The sequence below is a fragment of the Hirundo rustica genome, chromosome 22, assembly GCF_015227805.2.
Source record: "Hirundo rustica isolate bHirRus1 chromosome 22, bHirRus1.pri.v3, whole genome shotgun sequence".
Classification (NCBI taxonomy): Eukaryota; Metazoa; Chordata; class Aves; order Passeriformes; family Hirundinidae; genus Hirundo; species Hirundo rustica.
In genome coordinates, this window is record NC_053471.1 from 2,029,397 (window position 1) to 2,052,821 (window position 23,425).

The 23,425-nt window shown below is 54.7% G+C and overlaps 1 protein-coding gene across 1 annotated transcript in view; it reads right to left on the minus strand.

The window, feature by feature from the left end:
* The window catches only part of EPHA8 (EPH receptor A8), a 56,151-nt gene extending 35,801 nt beyond the window's left edge, over nt 1-20,350 (minus strand). The window contains exons 1-2 of the mRNA XM_040084628.1: nt 20,200-20,350; nt 6,316-6,380 (exon numbers count right to left, since the gene is read on the minus strand). Of these exons, the coding sequence (XP_039940562.1) occupies nt 6,316-6,380; nt 20,200-20,284 (150 nt within the window). The 5' untranslated portion in view covers nt 20,285-20,350. The remainder of the gene's footprint in view (nt 1-6,315; nt 6,381-20,199) is intronic.
* Between the last annotated feature and the right edge of the window lie 3,075 nt (nt 20,351-23,425).

The following is a 23,425-nucleotide window of genomic DNA, read 5'->3' on the forward strand; positions in this document are numbered from 1 at the left end:
ACTTGGCCTGGCAGGGAAAGTGCCCTCAGAACAGGGCAGGTGGGCTAGCTGAGCTCGCGGCTCAGGTGCCACAGATTCACCTTCCCAGGGTGTGTCACAGGGCAGCCAAGGTCCCAGGCCAGGTCAGGGCATTTGGGGTCATAGAATCTGAGAATGCTTTGGGTTGGAAGTGACCACCTTGTTCCACCCCCTGCAGGGACACCTTCCACTGTCCCAGGCTGCTCCAAGCCCTGTCCAGCCTGGCCTTGGACACTTCCAGGGATCCAGGGGCAACCACAGCTGCTCTGGGCAGCCTGTGCTCACCACCTTCACAGGGAAGAATTTTTTCCCAATATCCAACACAAATATTCCCTCCTTCAGCTTAAAGCCATTCTCCCTTATTCTATCACTGCTTAACCTTGCAAAAAAGTCCCCCTCCAACCTTTCTGTAGGCCCTTTTAGGTACCAGAAGGGGGATGAAGGGACCTGCTTCAGGAATCCCCATGACTGGAGGGATTTTTCTGTTCCAGGCTCTGTGGGCAGGATGGGTGCCATGGGTTAACACAGTTTGGTTTTCACTTGAAAAAGAATATGGAATAAATATGGAAACCACTACGGGGACGTCTGTGGCACTGGGCACCTCTGGTTCAAGAAGGCAGGCACCATGCACAGCCCAGGCTCTCAGCTCACAGGTGGAAATGGTTCTAGGAAGCAGAGCTCAGCTCGGCCCCACCAGTGTGATAAGATCCCCCAGCGAGATGGAAATGAGGACATCATAATTAACGCGGCGAGCGCGCGCGCGCCGGGGGACGGCGTGATTGCATCTGCATCCAGGAGTTTGCCTAATGGTTTAAATTAAAGTCAACACCAGTCATTAAAAAAAAAAAAAAAAAAAATTGCCAGATTATGAAAGGTAAGAGATGCACAGAGCAGATATCTGGGCAGCTGAGTAAGGTCTTGTAGATCTCCACGGGCCTGTGTGGCACAGCAGAGGAGAAGGAGGAGGAGCAGACCTGAGGCAGCAGCTCAGCCTCCCACCATCCTTACAGCGCAAAGAACGAGTGTCCCCAGCCCTGGGACAGCTGCCAGCTCTGCCTGGCACAGCAAAGCTTCTGTGGCCACTGAGACATCCAGCATTTTCCTTCCCAGCGTGCCATGGCACCTCCTCGCACCATTGTCACTGGGAGAGGAGAGAAAAGAGAAGGCCGTTATTGCAGCTATAAATCATTAGATGGGAGGCCTTAATGGAGATAATCCCCATGAAATCAGTCACTGCTGTGGCTAAGGAGGGATTTGTCAGGCAGTTAACTACCCTGAGCTTCACTGCGGGTGATTAACTCCTGGTAGTGACCAGCATCTGGGGAATTAGCAATAACCCAGCATTTACTGAACAAGCACTGGGAGATGAGCTTTTATCTCAATTACCAGTCTAAATCTTTATTTTCCAATGTTCTGTTCTTACGCTTCTTTCTTTTTTTTTTCTTTTTTTTTTTTTTTTTTTCTTCAGAAAATTAATTTAACCTCAGCTTTAGTTGTAACTTGCTGGCATTCCTGGATCCCGGTAGAGGCTCCAGCTTGGAAGAGAAACCCAGGAGATACAACAAGAACATCAAAGTGAGGGAGAGCAGAGACGTGGCCTGGGCCTATGGGAGAGCCCCAATATCTCTTGGTGCTCTAAGAAGAAGAGATGAACCTGCAGGGGGCTGGAATAGCAAGGACACAGCAGAGCCTGGACTGTGGGTGAGGTTTTACAGCTTAGGGCAAAGGGAAACTCTGCTCCATGACAGATGAGGCTCATCCCAGCCATGCACTGCTTGTTGGGCTGCAGGATCAGACACAGGCAAATAAAGTCCCCTGGTGTGCATGGCTCTGCAAATAACTCAGTCCCAGGGCTGAAATCCCATTCTTGGTGCACAAATACTGCTGGGAAGCCATGTCTGTGCTTTCAGCTAGGGCTCCAGCAGACCTGATGCTTTTCTGACAGTGTTCTCTCTCTGGACAGGAGAAAGGAGGAGCTGATTGTGCCCAGGGCCTCAGGATACCTTCCCATTCTGAGGAGCAAAGGGGCAGGAATGGGGAGCTCCAAACCCCTCTGAAGATCCTTCCTGGTTCCCACCAACAAGGAGCACACCAGGTGGGACTGCACAGGGCCTGGAGTTGGACTCGATGACTCCAGCTCAGGACATTCCGCGACTCTGTGACAGGTGTTGGGGCACCTCCTGGGTGGCAGTGCCCAGCAGCTCTCTTGGCTTCCCCTTGCAGCAAGGGGGAAACTGAGGGGCCAGCACAGAAGGTGCTGGTGGATGGGGAGGTCATGGGCAGCACGGGGGTCTTCCCCCAGCACTCAAGGTGCTCCCGTTCTAATCAGCTTTTCCAAGGCACCGTTCAAACTCCTCAGATACCCTGCGTCTGAACAAAATCGTTCCCTGTCTGACTTTGTAAATCAAAGTAGACGATATAATAATTATTATTAATATGTTGACTTATCTCATCAGTGTTTTAATTAGTCGGTAGAAAGGCAGTTTGCAAAGGGGCCTGATCAGGTTCCCTCTGATCCAGCAGTGCTGAACGAGGAGAAGGGAGAGAAGGGCACTGGGGCGTTGTGCTGGGCAGAACTGGGATATGGGAGGCATGGCAAGGGGTTGACCACACCGATAAGAGTTTAATTTTCAATTGCAAAGGGAATTGTTCTGGGAAAGGAGAGAGCTGCAAAGCTCCTGGGAGCCCTTTGAAGTTATAATTGAGAGGAACTGCAGCCTGCGGGACGGGGATGCTCCCGGTGACCCTTCTGCTTCCTGCACGTGTCTCCGGGGTGGAGGTGAAGGAGGGGGATGTAATTAAACCCCTGAGCAGCAATTACAGCCAATTACCCTTCAGTTAATTGTCTGGCAAGAGAAAATGTCAAAACAGGCCAGGCATGGCTCCCTGATGGCCTGACACTCCCCGGGGCCCACGGCACTGCTGACTCTCACTATGCCCATTGCTCCCAGCTCCTGTCCCTCTGCTCCTGCTGGCCATGGCAAACCCAGAGAGGGAAGAAACCTTCCAGTGAGGTTCCAGAGAACCTCACCTTGCCCACAGGTGTGATGAAAACATTGGGACTTTGTAAGTGGTGCCCGTTCAGCTCTGTCCTATGCAGGTAGCTCTGGGATCTCCCAGTCAGAGGAAGGAGCCTCTGAGGCTGCTGCCTTTCCTCTGGACCCCAAGGTGTGACAGGACCTGCAGGTGCCATAGGCAAGCCAAAGGGCTCTAGGCAGTGAGCGAGCAGACACGAGATCCCTTCTGGAGCTGCTCAGGCTGGGCACTGTAGCGGCGTGGCTGGATCTTGAAGAGCTGTAATTGTCATTTTTATCATTTTGCTCATGCCTCCCTGTTTAGTTCAGTGTCTGCAGGGGACCAAGGCTCTGTGCTGCTTAGTGCCATGAAAATACCCAGGCAGATCCACCCACCTCCTACTGTCTGTCACTCGTGTGGTGGCTCTGGGGGGAATGGAGATGTGAAGCAAAACGAACGTGACTTCAGCCAGCAGGGCTGCCCCTTGGCAGGAGGATGCTGTCTGTGCCTGCCCATGGATGGAAATCCTGCACTGTGGCCCAGGCAGGACAGCTGGCAGGCAGCAGGGACTGGGGGGCACTGCCACCAGTCCTTCAGCTAGAGTTTCCAACTTAAGGAAATGGCAGCAAAAATAAATGACCTCAACGAAAATCTGGCTTCACAGTACAGTGCCTCTGTACAAACCCAGCCCTTCCAAAGCTCCAGCACGGGGCAGTGGGCAGGGACAGCCCCAGGGACACCCAAAGCACTGGGCACAGATGGTGATCAGCAAAGGGAGTTCCTCTCTGGGGAACTCAGGGGGGATCTGGGGCGGGATCTCCCCCTCCTGAGCCTGAACTGCACTGCAGAGGCTGCTTGGGAGGCATCTGCAAGTGTTCCACCCCAGCTTCCCTGAGACAGCAGCACCCTCATCCATCTGCTGGTGACAGCAAACAGATCTGAGTGGCAAATTTACAACTCAGAAAGGACCTGGAGCTGAAGGACCAGCAGGGAGCTGAAGGAATGAGATGTGCTTTCTGGATTATGCGATACAGTGGCCCACGGAGGAAGAGCCATGGCCCAGACAAGTGTTTAGAGGAGCCATTAAAACATCCAGCTGGAAAAAGAAATGCAAAGCTGACGGTGTTCAAGACAGTTTCCACACAGCCATGTGGTCATCCTGTCGGTAACAGCGCCACAATTTGGGCAAAAGCCCAGGGTAGGTGCACAGTGGAGTTACCCCACAACTGGCTAAGGTCCTGTAGGACTCAGCAGCATGGCCAAGAGGTGTCTCTGGTGTTGGGTGTCACACAGCACCTAATGTTGTGAGCCCTTTTGGTTTTCTTTTACTCTTTTGGCATCCAAGTATTATAATTGCTTTTTATTCTTTATTACATTTATTATTTACCCTTTTAAAAATCGCCTTCTCATTTTATTTAATTTATTATATGCTATTTGATTTATCACACAGATTATTCATTGTATTATTACGGATTTGTGAATGTCCAGCTGCACCACAGGATGCTGCACCTCATCTGGCCATGGAAGTCCCTGGTGTGGTGAGATGGAGGCTGCTGTAGGCTCAATCCTTTTCCGGCTTTGGGAGTGCAAGGCTCTGCCCAGCACAGCCAGCTCAGGTGGATTCACCCTCACCCATCCCCTCAGTGATGCCATGGATCCCACCTGCATTCCACCAGGGAGCAAGGGCACGGGGACATCCAGGAGAGCCTTGGGCAGTCTGTGAGCAGTGGATGGTCTGACTGTGGGGAGGAATTGCCTGGGGAGGGATTAAGGGCAGAACACTGGATGTGGACAATGGTAAACAGCCCTGACTCCCAGAAAACCCCAGAAACGTTCTTCCTTGCAGGGGAGCAGAGGAAGCCCCGGTCCCTGATTCCCTGAATGTGTGTCAGGCTCCTCCATGACTTGGCAGGGCTGGGATGAGATGATTACTGACAGGACAGCAGTGACAGCCAAGGGCAGCCATGAGGAGGACAGCATCTGCCTCATCCTCATCCAGAAGTCTCCTGGCTGGAGACCAGAGCCAGGCAAAACCTCACAGCCGTCAGTTTTTAACAGGGGCCCGTAAACAGCATCACCACAGGCCCTGGAGGATTTACCAGCACCAGCAATTTTGCAGCCAAGGATGTTTTTCTCCTCAAAGCTGGGCTGTTCTGAGAGCTGAATGAACTGACAGGTCTGAAGGCCTGCATTTATGCAGGAGATCACATCACATTAGTTCCGCGGTCCCCTCTGACCTTGTACCTCTCAATTTCTTACATTCCCAGGATACTCATCACTGCGACAACTAACTGCTAAAATTAGAGCTGAGTTAACAGTTTAATACATTTACATTTATGATAAAGTCTGATAGAAATCTGATCATTGGTATTATTATGAATTCACTGTTCTGATCACTCCTGCTCAAGCAGTGCGGGGACTGAAATTCTCAGGCAACAGATCAATGGAAATTATTAGAGGCCTGGGAAGATTTCTGTGGGAGGCGGAATTGAAAAGATTAGGACCGTTTAGTTCAGAGAGAGGATGAAAAAGAATGGACATGAAAAATCAACACAGCAGCAACAGCCAGGGAGGCACCCCAATTTTGCACGTTTTGTGCCTGCAGAAAGCCCCACTGTGCCTTGCAGTTGGTCCTGTGGGTATTTATGGGATTGTTTCTGTTCACTAAACGAACGAGCAAAATCCTCCCAGCCAGGTCACCCTGACATCTGAAACTCTCTATTTCCAGAAAGCTACTGTGTCTGGAAAAGCTGGGCAATGCAGGTGAAGGGAGCGTGTGGAAAGGGTCCAGCCCGTGGAGTTGGCAGGCTCATGTGGGATCACCACCCTGCCATCCCTCCTGGACACCCCGAGGGGGTGTGAGTTTGCATCCCCGTTCCTGTAGGATGTGATCCACAGGGGAGGCTTCCCTGCCTCTCTTGCCCAGTTCCCACAGAAATTCCTCAGATGACGGTGGGTTCCTGGGAGCTTCGTGGTCATTTGGGGCTGCTCCCCCCGATGATCACCCAGTGCACTGAGGAGCTTCTTAGCTCTTGAGTCCCCTCAAAGTGCAGGACCTGGTGACAGCCTGGCCCCTACCAGGGGACATGGAGGGTTAAATGGCATTCCCAAAACAGCTGTATCCCTCCGCCAGTCTGTCAGGCTGGCATCTTCCCAACAGACATGGTCTGTTTGCCCCATCAGCACTGAGATGTCCACTCCCTACCCATTCCCTGAGCCCTGCCACAACCTCCCATGGTGTCCCATCCCACCAGGGTCCCCCTGTGCCAACTTCATACTCACCCCATGTGAGGGATAAGTCATCCAGCCCCAGTCTCCCAAGATTGTTGACGTGTCTAGCAAGTTCACTGGAAAACACAGGAGCAGAAGCTGTGTTAGGAAGCTTTGTCCCCATCCCCAAGGAGAGAGGAACAGAGCCACTCTCCATACACCACTTCCTTGAGAATGCCCCCACCCATCAATGGTGCAAATCCCTCCCCAGACACTGCCTGGCTGGATGTGAGGCAGGTATGGAGCTTGGGGATGGCAACAAGTGATGCTCCCCAGAGCTAGTGGTTCAGGATAGAGCTGAGTCCTGGCCCCAGCACCGAGAGCAGTGTGACCTTTTGAAGGAGAGGAGGCTGCAGACAGCAGGCTGGAGGGAATGTCAAGCAAGGAAGAGTTGTGGAAACAAACTCCCAGCATCAGATCATGCACCACTCCCACCTTGGGCTAAGGCTGATGCAACTGGAGCAGCATTCCTTGTCTTGGACACTTCTCCTCTGGAAGCCCTTTAGGCTCAGCTCCCTCCCAGCCTCACTGGTTTGAAGTCTGCGCTCCAGCAGTTGCTGTAATTGCACACTGCAGTGCCCAGCTCCAGCACAAAGAGACTCCCCATGGTCCTGTCTGACACCCCACTGGAGAAGCCCATCAAAGCCAACCCCTCCAAATCCCTGCCACCACCAGGAGCTCGGCTTAAAGAGGAGACAGAGGCAAGAGCAGGAAGAGGGGAGCAGACTGCGTGGGGGGAGAGGTGGGGACACCTTCCAATGTGCTCAGAAGCTTCCTGTGGAAACCTGTGCAGTGGCAGCAGCGGAGGGAAGCAGGATGCCATGGCACTGCTGCCTCTGAGCCATGTGAGCCCCACGCCCAGGTCCAACAGAGTCAGGCGGAGGAGAGCCTTGCCTTGCCTTGCCTTGCTCTGCCTTGCTCTGCCTTGCCTTGCTCTGCCTTGCCTTGCCTTGCTCGGCCTTGCCTTGCTCTGCCTTGCCTTGCTTTGCCTTGCCCTGCCTTGCCTTGCTCTGCCTTGCTCTGCCTTGCCTTGCTCTGCCTTGCCTTGCCTTGCCTTGCCTTGCCTTGCTCTGCCTTGCCTTGCTCTGCCTTGCCTTGCCTTGCTCTGCCTTGCTCTGCCTTGCCTTGCTCTGCCTTGCCTTGCCTTGCTCTGCCTTGCCTTGCTCTGCCTTGCCTTGCCTTGCTCTGCCTTGCCTTGCTTTGCCTTGCTCTGCCTTGCCTTGCCTTGCTCTGCCTTGCCTTGCTTTGCCTTGCTCTGCCTTGCCTTGCCTTGCTCTGCCTTGCCTTGCCTTGCCTTGCTCTGCCTTGCCTTGCTCTGCCTTGCCTTGCCTGATAACCCCGAGCTGCTCAGCGCCTGGGGAAGGAGCCCAAGCCCCAGCTCCATGGTGCAGATCCAGATGGATGGAGGCTTGGAGAAGGCTGCCAAGGTGCAAGGTGCCCTGACCCTTGGGAATGAGTGCAGTGGGCCCTGATGCCTCAACACCCTCCAAGACCACCAGGCTCCCACAGGGACCCCTAAGTGCCTCCAGCTTTCCCCATTCCCTTTATCCTGAAGCCACCCAGTGAGGTCAACACCTCGGGAGGCTTCATCCTCACTGGCTGCCTTTCCTCACCCTTGAGTAGCACCAAACTGGACCTGGAGGCCCCTTGTCACAGCATCCCTCTGCAGCACCAGGGCTGGGCTGGCCCCTGGGCTCAGGAGGGACTTGCTGCCAGGACCAGCTCGTCACAGCAGGGACAGGGCACATCAGGACAGCAGCTCCAGTCCTGGCAGAGCCGGAGCTCAGCGTGACACTGGTCCCTGTAGCCCGAGGAACGGGTGCCACTTTCATTTACTATTACCAGGCAGGGAAGGAGAGGAGGAGAGAGAGGAGCAGAGACGTGAGCTGGCTGTGAAACACCCGGACGTCATGCTCCTGACAGAGCAGATTAGGAGCTTTTGAGGCATTTATTAATGTTAGCAGAACAATTTGAAAGAATTTCCAGGGTTTCTTGTGTGGTTCCATTGGCCCAACAGCAGGCCAGGCCCCTCCACTCCCTGCGCGGTGCAGTTCCCACTGCTAAAGAGGCCCCTTGCCCTCAGCACGGAGTAATTACCTCGGAGATCTCAAATCCATTTTTATTTGTTATTGTTAATCTGAAGATTTTCTGCCTATTTTCCCTGGGTAATTCACCCAGCAGGAGCCCAGGCTTGGGAGTTTCCCTATTCACAGTGCAGGAGCACAGTCCGGGTGACCCTCAGCAGGCAGGCTGCAGGGAGGGGACAGCTTTGCAGACCCTCTGTCCCCCCCCACTGTGGTCTCTGCACCCTCTTTTCCACGCTGGGATGCTCAGCAGCGGATGTGGCTGCCCCTCAGAGGAGGAGCCTGCAGGGACTGGGGTGCAGCACATTTTGAGGAAAGACGCTCAGAGCTCATAGCGGGGTGTACCCCAGACTTGTCTGCCAGTGGTGTGTGGGACCTGGAGCCAGCTTGCTGCACCCCATCCCACGACCCTGACCACGTGTTCATCACCCAGGCTCACAGAGATGTCATCACGGCCTGAAGGAGTCTTCTCCTTTCAGTAGCTTTGGTTCCCAGACAGCAAACTACTGCAGTCTACTCCAGCTTGCATCCCACCCATGGTCAGACTCCTCTTTGCAGGAAGAGGGACAAGTTTTTCTTATTCCCTCACTTCAGCCAAGTGCACAGAGCCCTGTGTTTTAAGCCCACAGAGCGGACTCTGCACAGACACAAAGACACTGTGTGTCCAAGAGCTCCTGCAGCTCAGGGTATAGCACACGTGGATGCCACGGTCCACCCAGCAGCACTGCGACAGGTTCCCATGTGGGGACAGCAGCTCTCTCCCCAAACCCAGCTGGTCACAGCCTGGGTTACAGCCCAGCTCCAAAGGGAGCGTGCCACACCTCACGTCACAAGTGCCCGTTCAGCCCCGGGCAGGTGAGCTCCCGGCTGTGCTGCTCCTCTGGGGTGATGCTCAGAGCCCGCAGGGTGAGCAGGACCACCACAAAGGACCCCTTTCAGCTGAAACATTCCTTCAGAAAACGTGCTGGTTTGGGAGACCTCTCTCCTACAGCTGGGCAATTCTCTTTGATGCTATGGACTGTCTGCACGTATCAGTCTCAAACTGTGAGCTCCATTTTGTTTTCCTTAGCACCATTTTGTCGTTTCCCTATTCTGCGCCTTGGCCTTGCCTCGGCGTATTGAGCCAAAACACCAGGAGGTGTCAGGGGGAATTCTTGCCCTGGTGGAGAAGCTGTCAAGCCTGATTGCCCGTTCAAATGGAAGCACCTAGGAGCGAGCAGGTCACTCCCCAGCACTACTGGGGGTCTGCAGACGGAGCCTCACGGAAGGCAGAGCCTCTTGCTGCAAGAATCGTGGTGCATGGGTGGTGCACAGTGCAGCCTCACAGATACAGGCTAGGCAGGAGTCAAAGGGTGTGAATCAATATGATGTGTGTGTATATTGTGTTTATACCCATATCTCTGTTTTTGGATCTGGATCTGTGTCCATTTCCACACCTGTATCTACCAAATTCTGAACCCTGCTTGGGATGAGTGAGGGAGCTGAGACAGGGACCAGCATCCAGAGGATGTGTGTTTTTCTTGGGGCCATATATCTCTTGTCATCTATCTACATCTGTATCTGCATATCTCGATCATATCTATATCAGTGTCTACATTTATATCTGTATCATCTGTATCTATATATCTATATCGATATCATATATCATCTATACCTATATATCTCTATAATACCTATATTAATATTGATCATATCTATATTTATATCAATGTTTATATTTATATTAATCATATCTATATTTATATTGATATTTATATTTATATCTGTATCATATCTATCTATATCCTCTATAAAGAGTGCGTGTTCAGACACCCTTCCCAACCCCTGCGCTGGTGGCCACAGCTGCTGCAGGGATGTGTTGCATCCCTACAAACAGATGTGGGAGCACCTCTGGGTCTCACATCCAAGCATCCCGGGCTCAGGAATGGCCTCATGGTATCTGGGGTATCTGTGCACCCTCAGCCCAGCCCGGGTTTATGGTGGGGTGGTGGAACAAACCTGGGGCTGACACGCTGGTGGAGGCACCGAGTCCCAGGCTCTGGAAGAACAGTGGGGGACCAAAGAGGGCTCTGGGCACCCTCACTAATTGTTAACCCACTGCGGTCCTGCCTCTAATTACTCCACCATCTCCCTCTTAGGCAGGGGCTTTGTAGCGCAGGCGTGGGGAGGAAGGGTCAGTGGGAGCAGCCCCGTTCCCTTGGGCTTCAGTTCCTCTCCATCACAACTTCAAAGGCCTCGCAAGATTCACAGCAAGGCTCTCCCCGCCATGCAGGAATGCCTTTTGCATCGATAATTAAACTCTAACCAGCACAGTTTGGCTGCTCTCCACTACCCAAAGACCAGCAGGCTCAGCTCCGCAGCTCTGAGCAGGTTTGCAAACCCCACAGCAGCCCCACAGCCCCGGCCCCTCTTCGTGGGGGAACGACACAGGGAGGGTTTTCCACAGTGGGAAGAGAGTCTGGGAAAGGGGCAGCGAGAGGCTCCCTGAGAGGAGGGGAACACGAGCCAGTGGCATTCACTCCCCGTAATCTGGGGCAGAACTTGGAGGGGGCAGGCAGGTGGGGCCAGGGAGGCTCAGCTGTTTGTGTCCCACTGTTTAATCCAAGGGCCGGCTGAACAGGCAGCCACGGCCTCTGCAGCTCGGGAGGCAAAGCTGAGACACAAAGTCGCGTCTCACTGGCCTTGGAACGCGGCGAGAGGACGGGACGGGAAGCTTCACCTTCAGCCCCCTGATGCCCGGAACAGCATTTATCTTTTAAGGAATGAAAAACAACCATTTATTCCCCAACACACGAAGCCAACCCGCAGGGCTCAGAGGGAGGAGCAGCATGCCTGGAGGGCAGGTCAGCTCTCCCCGTCCTGGAGCTGCGTGCAGGGATGCTCCCCACGGATCCAGACCAGCGGCTGGATGCAAGCAGGGTTTGTCCAGCAGCTGCTCATCCACAGAGCGAGGACACAGCGGGGATGGAGCTGCCCTCGGCACCCAGCGGCCTCAGAGGAGGAGTTCAGAAAGGCACCGCGGGTAGATCCAGGAAATATCATCAAATCTGGCAGGAATTTTGGATTTCCGCACTTCCGGGAATGTCAGAATCAGGCTGGAAAACAAAACAAAATAAAACAAAAAAAACCCACCAAAAACAAAAACAAAAACCAAACGCCCTCCCCACCAAAAAAACCCCGATGAAAACAAAACAAAACAATCAGAGAAGAAAAATACCAACCAACCAAAGAAAAATAATAATAGTAGAAAACTTAAAAAGAAAAAAAAAAATCTAAAAAGAAACTTTTTCAAAAGAAAGCAGCACTGCTTTTTGGCTGTGCCCTAATTCCCATTTCAGGATTTCTTCTCAGACCTCCAGATTGTTGCTGTGAACTTTCTGTATTTAATTTTATATCATTTTGTAATGCATCAGGAGCGGCAATGCCCATAAGGACTGCCCAGAGGGTCACCCCTTTTCACTATACCCAGAGCAGGAGATACTTTGATGTAGGAAGAAAGCTTGTTTGTTCAATCAGTGCTAACAAAAAGTCTCAGTTCAGGTTTTAAAAATAAAATTATCAACCTGATCCTTCCAGCCCCTGCACGATACTATGTAAGATAATGTGCAGCGCAAGAGCATAACCTGTGGTAGGACTGAGGTGTTGTGAAATAATGCAAAAAACGAAACAAAACAAAACACCCTGAATAAAGTATTTCTAAGGCTAAAACCCTCAAAATTATAGGGCAGGTTTTTTCTTCTCAGGAAAAGAAAAAAAAGGCACATCAAAAGCCAAACAACAAAAAGATGTTCCCTCTCAAAACTACAGGTGAGAAAATAGAGATGTTTAATGCTCATGTTTCCTGCTTGCTTTGAGACTCCCAGTGCTTGTGTGCAGTGGGACAGGCAGAGAACTGGGCGTGCTGGTGTAGGAGACCCAAATTAAACACACCACCCACCACGGGGCAGGGAGTGACAGTGCTGGGGTATGTCCCAGTGCTGGAGTGCACCCCTGGTACTGGTACTGGTACTGGTGTGCACTCCTGGTACTGGTGTGCACCCCTGGTACTGGTACTGGTACTGGTGTGCACCCCTGGTACTGGAGTGTACTCCTGGTACTGGTGTGCACCCCTGGTACTGGTACTGGTGTGCACCCCTGGTACTGGAGTGTACTCCTGGTACTGGTGTGTACCCATCCGCAGCACTGGTGTGCACCCCCGGTACTGGTGTGCACCCTGGTACTGGTGTGCACCCCTGGTACTGGTACTGGTGTGCACCCCTGGTACTGGTGTGCACCCCGGTACTGGTACTGGTGTGTACCCCTGCTACTGGTGTGCACCCTGGTACTGGTGTGCACCCCTGGTACTGGTGTGTACCCCTGGTACTGGTGTGCACCCTGGTACTGGTGTGCACCCCTGGTACTGGTGTGCACCCCTGGTACTGGTATGTACCCCTGGTACTGGTACTGGTGTGCACCCATCCCCAGTACTGGTGTGCACCCCTGGTACTGGTACTGGTATGCCCCCAGTCCCAGCACAGATGTCTGTCCCAGTACAGGTGTGTGTCCCAGTACAGGTGTGTGTCCCAGCACAGGTGTGCCCCCAGTCCCAGCACAGGTGTGTGTCCCAGCACAGGTAATCCCAGTACGGGTGTGTGTCCCAGCACAGGTGTGCCCCCAGTCCCAGTACAGGTGTGTGCCCCACCCCCGGTGTGCAGCCCAGCCCTGCGGCTCTCACTGGCTCCAGTGCAAGCTGAAACTGGAGATGTCAGAAGCCCCCGGGCTGTGCCAGGGCTCCAGGGTGAGTGTGCGGGGCTGGACGGGGCTCAGAGCCAGGGAGAGCCCTCACTCCCATGACCCTGGCCCCGGAGCCAGTGGGAGAGGAAGTGTTTCAGGCTCTGGGGGTGACTGGGCTCGTTGAAATTCAGGGCAGAAGCCAGAGGAGGAGGTGGGAGGGCTCTGGGGATGGGGGAGTGAGAAAGGTCAGGGATTTGAGAAATTCCACGGAAACATCCAATGTGAGCAGGGGAAGAGGCAAGCCTGCGGTGAGGCTGGGGAAGGTGCCCTGGGGTCGCTGTGACCCTGGAGGAGGCACAGCTGGTGCCCCCAGGTCTGGATTTGGCCATCTGGGAGTCACAAAAGTCTTTTCTACCACAACATCCCCAGCCTGAGGGATGGCACAACGACAGAGCCCTGTCCACCAGCAGAGAGGAGCCCACGCCTGGCACAGCCACCCCTTGATGTCTCCTCTGGCTAAAGCCCTGTGAGAACACATCCATTCAACTCCCACACCATCAAAGGGTGGCTCCTGGCATCCCTGACCACTGTCCCCAAAGCCAGAGGAACAGGTAATGGACCTGCACCCAAATTCCTGCTGAGATGCGCTCCAGGTACAGGGACAGCCTAAACGCCTCGTGGTATCAGTAATGCAATATTGTGGCAGCCTCTAAAAAACACACAGGAGTTTTCTAACACAAAATAAATGTCTTCTGCTTGCAGCAACATCTCTGTGGTGCAGGCTCCAAAAAATGGGAGCTGTGTCCAGAGGGGTTTGTCCCAGAGTCCTCACACTAGTCCTGGCTCCCTCTTGTCTTTTCTCACATCTGTTGGGTATAGTAAAATAGACACAAATGCATTTTCAGCTTTAGTCACCAAGGTTCCCAACATCTGCTGCATTTTTTGGACACTGAAGCTCCTGCCAGGTAAGCTGCTAACACTGTCCCAAGCCCTTTTCCCGGAGTATCTCACTCCCCACACGTAAGCCGCGTGCCCACTCCGTTATCTCCCGCCTGTTTGGGATCTGGAAGGTTTCTTATCCCACCCTGCCAATTCCCATGCCACCCACAGCGGCTCAGACAGACCTGGCACCGGAGATCTGTGCCTGTACCAGGGCCAGGGCAAAACTTGCAGCACCCCGAAAATGCCACCCCGCCCTTCCCACCGATCCCTGCATCCCGGCAATCCTGGCAAAGCTCTGAGCGTTATCTTCTCTGGAATCCTCGCTAGGGAACCGTGGGTTGTGCTCGCTTATCTGGATTATCTGGAGGGGCTTTGCACGGCAGTTTTGCAGGCTGTCGTATGCTTTTTCCCTAATTTCTCTAAGGACATCTTTGCTCTCACACCAGTTGGCCACCCTAAACTGTGCTGAGCTGTTTGTACCCCGGTGACATTTTTTAAAGCAAGATAATTTCTTTTAAAGGCTTTTGCCTTTGCTCTCTTAAAAATAGCTTTCTAAAATGGAACATTTTCGCAGACAAAAATACCAATACTAACCGCATTTGAGGGGACAGGCTGAATATCTCATACCACCGGTAATTAAATATCACACAAGTCCTTAATAATTGCACGGAAGGTGCATAACACAGAAGGCATTTCATCCAAGGAAAGACCCAGGGACTTCGTGGCATCGGTGATGCTGGGATGGAACTCATCTATATACAGCTGCAGCCAGCACTGTCACCACTCACTAATGTGGTGAAAAAACCTCACAGCATTTTAAATATGAGAAACTGGACACAGAGGAGAAGACACCACAGGCACAACCACGATAACCGGGGCTGGAGGGTAAAGAAAAATCACAGAAGGGAACCTGCAGAGCCCGGTGTGCTCGAGCCCACAAGGGCTGCGAGGCGCACAGGTTGAGTTTGCCGCTTTCGCAGCCCAAAAATAGGGGCTCTTTAACCCTGCAGGAAAAGCCTAACAAGAACAAATGGCTGGCAGGTGAAGCCAGGGAAATTTGTATTAGGTTAAGAGGGGGCTGATTTTTAAAGGCTGGGGCTGATGAGCCCTTGGAAGGGATTATTAAAAGCAGCGCTGCCTTTGCCAATGTCTTCAGACAAACGGCGAATACTTTTCTGGACACTATCCCTGAGCCAAACACACTTCATTAGGCTTTATTGGCGTGCCTGGATCTGATCCATTAAGGAATTACACCCTTTACACAGCTGTTTATGACACCAAGTATCGCTCATGGACACGGGCAGGACAGAGGGGGGTTTGTTTGATTTTGAAGGTAACACGAGTGCATTATCCCACCACCCCCTGATGAGGCTGATGAGGCTGAAGGGGTTAATCGCCTCTGTGACACAGGAATCATTTTGAGTGTTGGCCAGGCAAACAGGCCGGCTTAAGAAGAATGAACTATCAAAAAACTGTCAGGGTATGAATAGAGTTATCATATGAATGGATGTGCCCCTGGGTATAAAGGCAGCACCGAAGACTGCCCGTGGGGCCAGCAGGGACAGGAAAAACACAGGACCCGAGCAGAACAAAGAGCAGAGGTGTCGGGATGTCTCCATCCAGTGCTCCCCCAAATCCTGCCATCGGGATGTGTGGGATGAGCTTCCACCCTTCCTGAGCATCTTTGGGGGCTGGGGTTCGCTGCTGGTTTGATGTGTTCGTTTTTTGTTTGGGTTTTTTTTTATTATTTTTGAGTAAAATATTTTTCTAACCATCTTTGGGCAATTAAAAAAAAAAAAAAAAAAAAAAAAAAAAAAAAAAAAAAAAAAAGAATTCTTTCTTCCCTGAAAGCAACTCATCGGGTTTTCAGTTGTACTCAAATTTGGCTTCATCGGGTCCATTTCCACCATCACCAAAATGGGTGCTCGTTTATTGTCACTGGAAACAACAGCGTGCAATTTCAGGAAACGAGAATTCAAGGAGGAATGAAAAAACCCTGCCGAAGTAGGTGTGTGTTTTGTGCACAGGTGTGTTATTTTTCCGCAAATTTTGGAGGTTGATTTTCCAGAAGTTTTATAAGCTATTAATGCAAGAGGGATGGAAACGAAGATGTCACCAGAAACATATCCCTGTAAGCCTACCTAAAAATATGCAAATATTTGCTTTATATCAGTGTTTTGGGAGCAATCAAAAAAATAAATTCAACACCCCTAATTATTTTTTTTTTCACTAACGTAGCCTAAATCAGCTCCCTGTTTTAAACCAATGCTTTTCCATCCCCTATCACCAAAAGTCCATAAGCTTAAACACTCGTGTCTCCTTTCCCTACAGAGGAACACACACCTCCACAGCCTTTTCAAAATGGAAAAGGCGATTTCCTCTCCCCTCCAGTGCCTTACTTCTCCCGCAGCCCCGACTTTGACACCGCCGCAGATGAGTAGGAAAGGAGCATTGAATAAACATGTAGATTAGTTTTCACCTTTTTTCCCTTTTTTCCATTTGGGCAGAGGGGCAATTAATAAGATTACAACGAGAGATTAGCAGGGGAGACCCTTTCCCGTGGCCCCCGTTCCAGCGGCTGGGTTTTCCCAAGGATTCCGGGGCTTCCCCGCACCCCATCCCTGTTGAGTGGAGGAACAAAACCCCATCGCCGTGGCACCAGGAAAAGAGGAGCATCCCCTCGTCGGCTCTGCGTCCTCCTCCCCTGTACATCACCCGCTGTTTCCCTCAGCCAGCCCGATGTGCCCCAAAATGCCGGGGGAAATGTTCTCAAATCCCCCTTCCCTGCTTCTCCAGGTCCCCACGTGGATCCCTCCAAGCTCAGTGCCGACTATGGGGTCCATGCCGCGATGGGGAGGAAGGTCACCCATCGCATGGACGAAGGGCATCACCTGGGAGGGAGCAGACCCCCCAGCACCAACGATTGAAGGGTCATTTTTTGGCAGAAAATACAATTTTTCCTCCCCCGGCCTGAGCCCCAAATGTGGTAATTTCTGCTCGTCTGATTGTCTTTCAATTTAGCAGGGATATTTCATATTTTGTTATTTAATGTCGGTTTGTGCTGCAATATAAAATGCTCGCTTTAACATTTTCACCGATGCAACTCGGTGTGCAATAGTGTAAATATTTTTAGTCTCTCACGCTTCACGTTATTGAAAATAACTTTTCTACCTCCCTGCTCTAAAGCAATTCAATAATTTCAGGCAAATCTTTCTTCAGTGCTCCAAATAAAAAAAATTCCACATCCTGCAAATTTTTACCCCTCTATTAAAAAAAAAATCTTAAAATAAAAAATCTGAGTTTTGGCTTTCAATGCATTTTGCAATGGCTGCCGTGCTGAAATGGGGGATTTCCCATGGAACGGCGATTCCCTTTTCCTGCTATTTCTCGGGCACGCCAGCACACGAGACTGAAAAGAATAAAAAATACAAGCTTTAAACTCCTCGGAACAAATATTTCAGGAGAGAGAAAAGCACTGGGATTTCTTGGAAAAGAAAAAACCTGGGGTTGAATCTGGGTTGTTTTTTTTTTTTTTTGTTATTACGTATTTTTATACACCAACCGCCTCCCAATACGTGCCTGCAGTGTGTAGCACACCCCGGCCTGGAATTTGCTTTGCGGTTGTCATTTCCTACCTCGCGGTTCCCAAACCAGCCCTGGGTTTGCCGGGGAGCACGGCCACAAGCGCAGGGCACGGAGAGGCAGCGGCAGCGGGCAGAGGTGACGGGCAGCCAGGTTCCCACCCTCACACGGTGCCCGCAGTCGCTCTGGGAACGGGGCTGCCAAGGCTGGCACAACTGGAGTGTGGCGCGCACCAGGGCTGGGCTGTGCCCGGCGGCATCTCCCACATTTCCACACCATCAGGGTGATCAACGGCTGGCACCACAGCTGATCCCAGCACAGACGCTGCTCCCAGCCCATCCCAGCACCCGGGACACTGGGAACCGGCCGAGCCCACAGCCACATCCCAGTTCCCGGCGGCATCTCCCACATTTCCACACCATGGCAGGGTGATCAACGGCTGGCACCACAGCTGATCCCAGCACGGAGGCTGCTCCCAGCCCATCCCAGCACCCGGGACACCGGGAACCGGCAGAGCCCACAACCACATCCCAGTTCCCGGCGGCATCTCCCACATTTCCACATCATGCCAGGGTGATCAACAGCTGGCACCACAGCTGATCCCAGCACGGACGCTGCTCCCAGCCCATCCCAGCATCCGGGACACCGGGAACCGGCAGAGCTCACAGCCACACCCCAGTTCCCGGCGGCATCTCCCACATTTCCACACCATGGCAGGGTGTGCAACAGCTGGCACCACAGCTGATCCCAGCACGGACACTGCTCCCAGCCCATCCCAGCACCCGGGACACTGGCAACCAGCAGAGCTCACAGCCACATCCCAGTTCCAGTGCTCGTGCTGGGGACCCCGCTGGCACTGAGCCCCCCGTGCCAGGATCCGTGGGGCCGTGAGCATCATCATCCGTGGTGGATGGAGCACCACCAGCTTTCTGCAGGCTCCCACACCTTTTCCTGAATCCACTCAGTGCTTTCTGTCTGGTCTAATCGAGATCCAGTCTGCTTGGTCTGTCCCAGAGCCCAGCACATCCCCGTGCCACCTCCTGACCATGGCTGTGATTGAGGACAGCTCTCTTTTCCAGCAAGTCTTGCGGGAAAGGCAGGTCTCTCCCCGCTGGCAACAGGCAGACAGCAGCGCAAGGCCTGGCTGTCCAAGCAGACACCATAAAACCCAACCCAGCATCCACGGATCTCCTCCACAGAGGACACAAGGAGCCCCTCGCCTCTCTCGTCAATGCCCGGGGTGCGCCAAGTCCAGGCAGGGCTGTTTGGCTTTGCAGAGCTGCAGCGCCGAGAGCCTGGCGCAGCACAGGCAGCATCCTGCACCACTCCCTGCCTGTGCCACGGGGCAAGGGGCAGCTGCTGCATCCCAGAGCAAAGACCAAGCAAGGGCTGGGAGTGTCGGGGCGCTGGGACCTCGTTCTGCACCCTCACAGCCCATCCCTGGCAGCGAGACCCCAACGCATCCCCCGCACGGGCAGCACAGAGACGGGAAAAGGAGCAGGGAGAGAGCCGGGAAGCAGGCCTTGGGCAGAAAACAGGGTTAGGACCAGCAAACAGCTGGAAATTGGGAATAGAAGCGAGGAAGATGCTGGCGGGTGTTGGACGATGGCAGTAAGCGCAAGGACGCAGCCCAGCAGGGTGCACGAGGCACAAGGGTGGCAGCCCTTGGACCTCAGCGTGCTGGAAGGATGGCAGAGACGCAGGGGCAGGAGAAGGGAGAGATGGAGCGGGGACAGCGGCCCCGGGGCTCGCTGCAGAGGCTGTGCCGTGCTGGCTGTGGCTCTCAAGCACAGCAGAAGGGAGGAAGGATGCTGCTGCCGGTGCCAAGGACACGCTCGGGAGCGGGGAACAGCAGATCTCTGGCGATGAAGATCAGCAGACCTGGGGAGCAGCCGTGCCGCCACCGCCAGCACAGAGGGAGACGGGCGAGCGGGTGGGTGGCAGGAGCAGAACTGCCAAAACCGAGGGGGGTCCCGAGATGTCGGAGAAGGGATGTGGACAAGGGCCGAGGGCAGCCGGCAGCTGGGCAGAGCGGCCGGGTGGAGAGAGCAGGCCTGACGTGGCTGACACCAAGATGTCGGGAGAAGATTCCCCAGCTACATCCCTGCTTCCTACTTCCGAAGTTTCCAGCCCTTTCTCTCACGAGAAGTTTCCCACCCGAGTGCCCTTTCCAGCTTTCCTTCCCGTGCCCACCCAGGGCATGCCACAGTGCTCGGGCAGCGCGCAGGGCCCCGCGCTGCCAGGGCTGAGCTGGTGCCCGTGTCCCTGTCCCCTCTCCAGCCACCCCTGCATGCTGCAGCAGAGCCCGGGCACGGCGGGTAGGCAGAGCCGCAGGCATTGCTGCACAGACAGGTTCACCTGACCCAGCTCCGAAGTTTTGCCTCTGGTGCAAAAGCTCCGGGCAGGATTAGCAAAACTCGGGCAGGCAGGAACGCGGAGCTGCGCTCCCCGGGGAGCACGGAGGAGCAAAGCCCGGCAGGGCTGAGCCCATGCGGCCACATCCAAACGGCCCCAGCGATCCCGTTCGGGGGCCCCCAACACTGCCCCGGCACTCCAGGGCCACCCCGGTTCCTACCTTCGCTGGTGGTGGCCGAGAGGCAGGCAGCCAAGGCGATGACGATGGAGAGCGAGGATGTCAGACCCCCCTGTGTCCATGCCATGGTCCGGCGGGGGCCACCAGGAGCGGGACGGGGCCACCTCGCTTGTCGCGGCACCTCTGCGAGCGAGCTAGCTCTGCCCGGAGCTACGGCACCGGCCGGCGAACGCAAAGGCACTTTGCGCACATTGCTCGCAGCCACACGGGCAGGCGAGCAGGGAGGGAGCAGCCTGCCCGTCACCGCTCGCAAGCCAATGGGCTGGGTGGGCTCTGCAGCGAGCCCCCCTCTCCGCAACACCCTCGCCCGCTGTGCCCGGAGCCGGCTCCTGGCCCCGGGATCCCGCTCCCCGCCGCCCCCCGCCCCCGGGAAGCTCCAAAAGTCCCCGCTGAGCCTTGTGCCCCCCGTCCCGCTCCGCTGTTCTCAACTCGCAGCCCTGCGGGGAGCTCTGAGCTCGCTCGGGGTCAGGGGTGAAGGGGATGGGGTTACCCGGCCCGTCCCGGTGTGCAAGGAGAGGAGAAGCCCCTTGTACCCGCTCCCCTGGAGTGTGTGAAGGAGATGGGACACCCACATCCCGCTGCTTTGCGTGCCACGTCGTTCTGAGAGTGACACTGGGCTCGCAGTTGACCTGTGGCGGTGGGAGCAGGGGACAGCACAGCCAGGGCTCACAACGCCCTGTTCGCTGCCACCTTTGTCACCTGAGAGAGGGACAGCCCATACCCAAAGCAGTTTGGGAAGATCACAGACCAAGGCAGAAGGGCTGGGAGCGGGGCAGGGGTGTGCTGCGGCAGGGGACTGGGGCGACCTGGGCAACACAAAAGCGTCCTTCCCACAGCCTCTGCACCCCTCCTGCTCGGAGCCACCAGAATCGCCGAGCCAGGTGAGCGCCTTGCTAAGCATTAAACACTCGACATCTGTCAACAGACGCCCTACAGCCACGACTGCCTCCCCAGGTATCATTAATACCTGCCCGTGGTAACCACAGATGCTGACTCCCATCTATACCACGTGCGGTGACTTCTCTGCTCCTGCACGCACTCGTGGCCGGTGCATTGTGACTACAGCTCCGCCCTGCCCCAGGAGCTGCCCCTGCACAAGGCACGCAGGGCAGGACGGGCACCCCTCGCTGTTCTCTGTCGGGTCATCCCTTGGGAAAAGCTCATCCCAGCCTTGCTCAGTGCGGACAGGGAGGGAGAGGAGCTGTTGCACGCTCTCCACTCCGCTCTGTCTACCCTTGTGAGTCCCCTGGAGATGCTGACCCCGTGCTGGCACACCCCAGGGCGCTACCAGCAGCTTTCTGCAGGGAGGAGAGGAGCTCCCTGCCCAGCTCCCAGCGCTCAGCGACAACAATTCCTCATTCAGAACGGATGGGGACCGTACCTGCAGGGACACGTCACCAGCACTCATCACCAGGACCTGGGAACAGCACAGAGCCTCGGGTCCCTCCAGGATTTTTTACCCTGCCTGCCTGGGAAGCCGTCGGTGCAGAGACAGCGCTGGAGAGATCCTGTCATCAGCGGGATCACGGGATGGGCCTGCAGAGCGGCTCAGGCACGGACACACTGCGGCTCAGGAGGACGCCAGATGTTCCCAAGGCAAGAGGCTTTTAGCTGGGGAGTGCAGCTACACAGTGGCCCTTTGCAGTGGAGCAAAGGGCTCAGGGCTGATGATCTCCAAAATCTCATCAAGCCCCCAGGAAGCCCCAGCTGCACCCCTGCCGCTGGTGGGAACGCAGATTTCCTGCCGGCTATCGCACTGCTGCTCTGACTCAGACATTTCCATTTGCTGAAAGGGTTTGTCACAGCTCAGTGCTGGATCCTTCAGCTCAGTGTCCCCCAGTGCCCAAGCAGAGCCAGACATTCCAGAGGGACACTGCTCACGCTGCCATCATCTTCTGCTGGGCTCTTGTGGAACCCACCTGCAGAGCTTCCTCCAGCTCTGGTGTTCATCTGGAGAAGAGAAGGCTCTGGGGAGACCTCAGAGCCCCTGGCAGGGCCTAAAGGGGCTCCAGGAGAGCTGGAGAGGGACTGGGGACAAGGGATGGAGGGACAAGATAAGGGGACTTATCACACTCATACAGGGCAGGGATGGATGGGAGATTGGGAAGAAACTCCTCCCTGTGAGGGTGGGCAGGCCCTGGCACAGGGTGCCCAGAGAAGCTGTGGCTGCCCCTGGATCCCTGGGGGTGTTCAAGGCCGGGCTGGGTAGGGCTGGGAGCACCCTGGTCTGTTGGATATGGGGTGGAATGAGACGGTCTTCAGGGTCCCTTCCAACACAAATAATTCCATGATTCTGTGATCTCAGTCCCAAACTCTGGGAAAAGCTCCGGGGAGGCAGAAGCCAGCAGTGAGCGATTCCCCTCCCAGCACCATGCCCCTAACCCTGCAGACCTTCAACACCTCCCAGCTGCCCACGTGGGCTCTCCAGCGCCCTGGTGACAGCGTGTGACAGGACTGTGGCTCCTCTGGGTCTTGCAGAGGTGCCGAGAGCTACCAGCTCTCGCATGTGCCCACAGGTTTTGGCTTTGCTGTGCTCCAGGATCGCAGGGAAGCTCTGCTGGCTGAGCTCTGCTACACAGGGTAAAGCAGCTCTGCAGGAGCCAGCACACAGCCGCCCCAGAATTGCCCCAGAATCCCTTCCAGGGAATGGGAGGTGTCTCAGGTGCACTGTCAGCTCTGGGGAGAGGGGGTGGTGTGTAACGGGGTGCCTGGCAGCAGCGCTGGGGGCAGAGTGAACCCTGTACCACAACAGAGCACACACACACACCGGGCACAGGAGGGCTGTGGGGGTAGGAGCAGGCAGTCTGGTTTCCCTGGACACTTGGTTTTGTGGTCAGGATGTGCCTTGAGTGCATAATCAATGCGTGTGCATCGAGGCTGGGCACTGTCAGGGGTGTTGGAGCCGCTCCCTGGGATGCTCCTGGCTGGGAATGCAGACACCTTTCCGTGCTAGGATCCACCTGCAGCCACAAGAGTGGTCACAAGGCATCCCAGGAACCCCCAACAGAGCAGGAAACAGAGGCACGGGGGGCATCACAGCAGGATCCCCATCCCTCTCCCCACCTGCAGCCCTCCCCAGGCTCCCATTCCGCTACCTCTGGCCTGAGCTCAGCTGCTTCCCCCTTCTTGCTGAGTGCTGCTGCCTCTGCTCCTTGATGAGTCTCCTGCCACGTCCCTCAGCCGTGGTCCTGCACCTGGCTGTCACCGA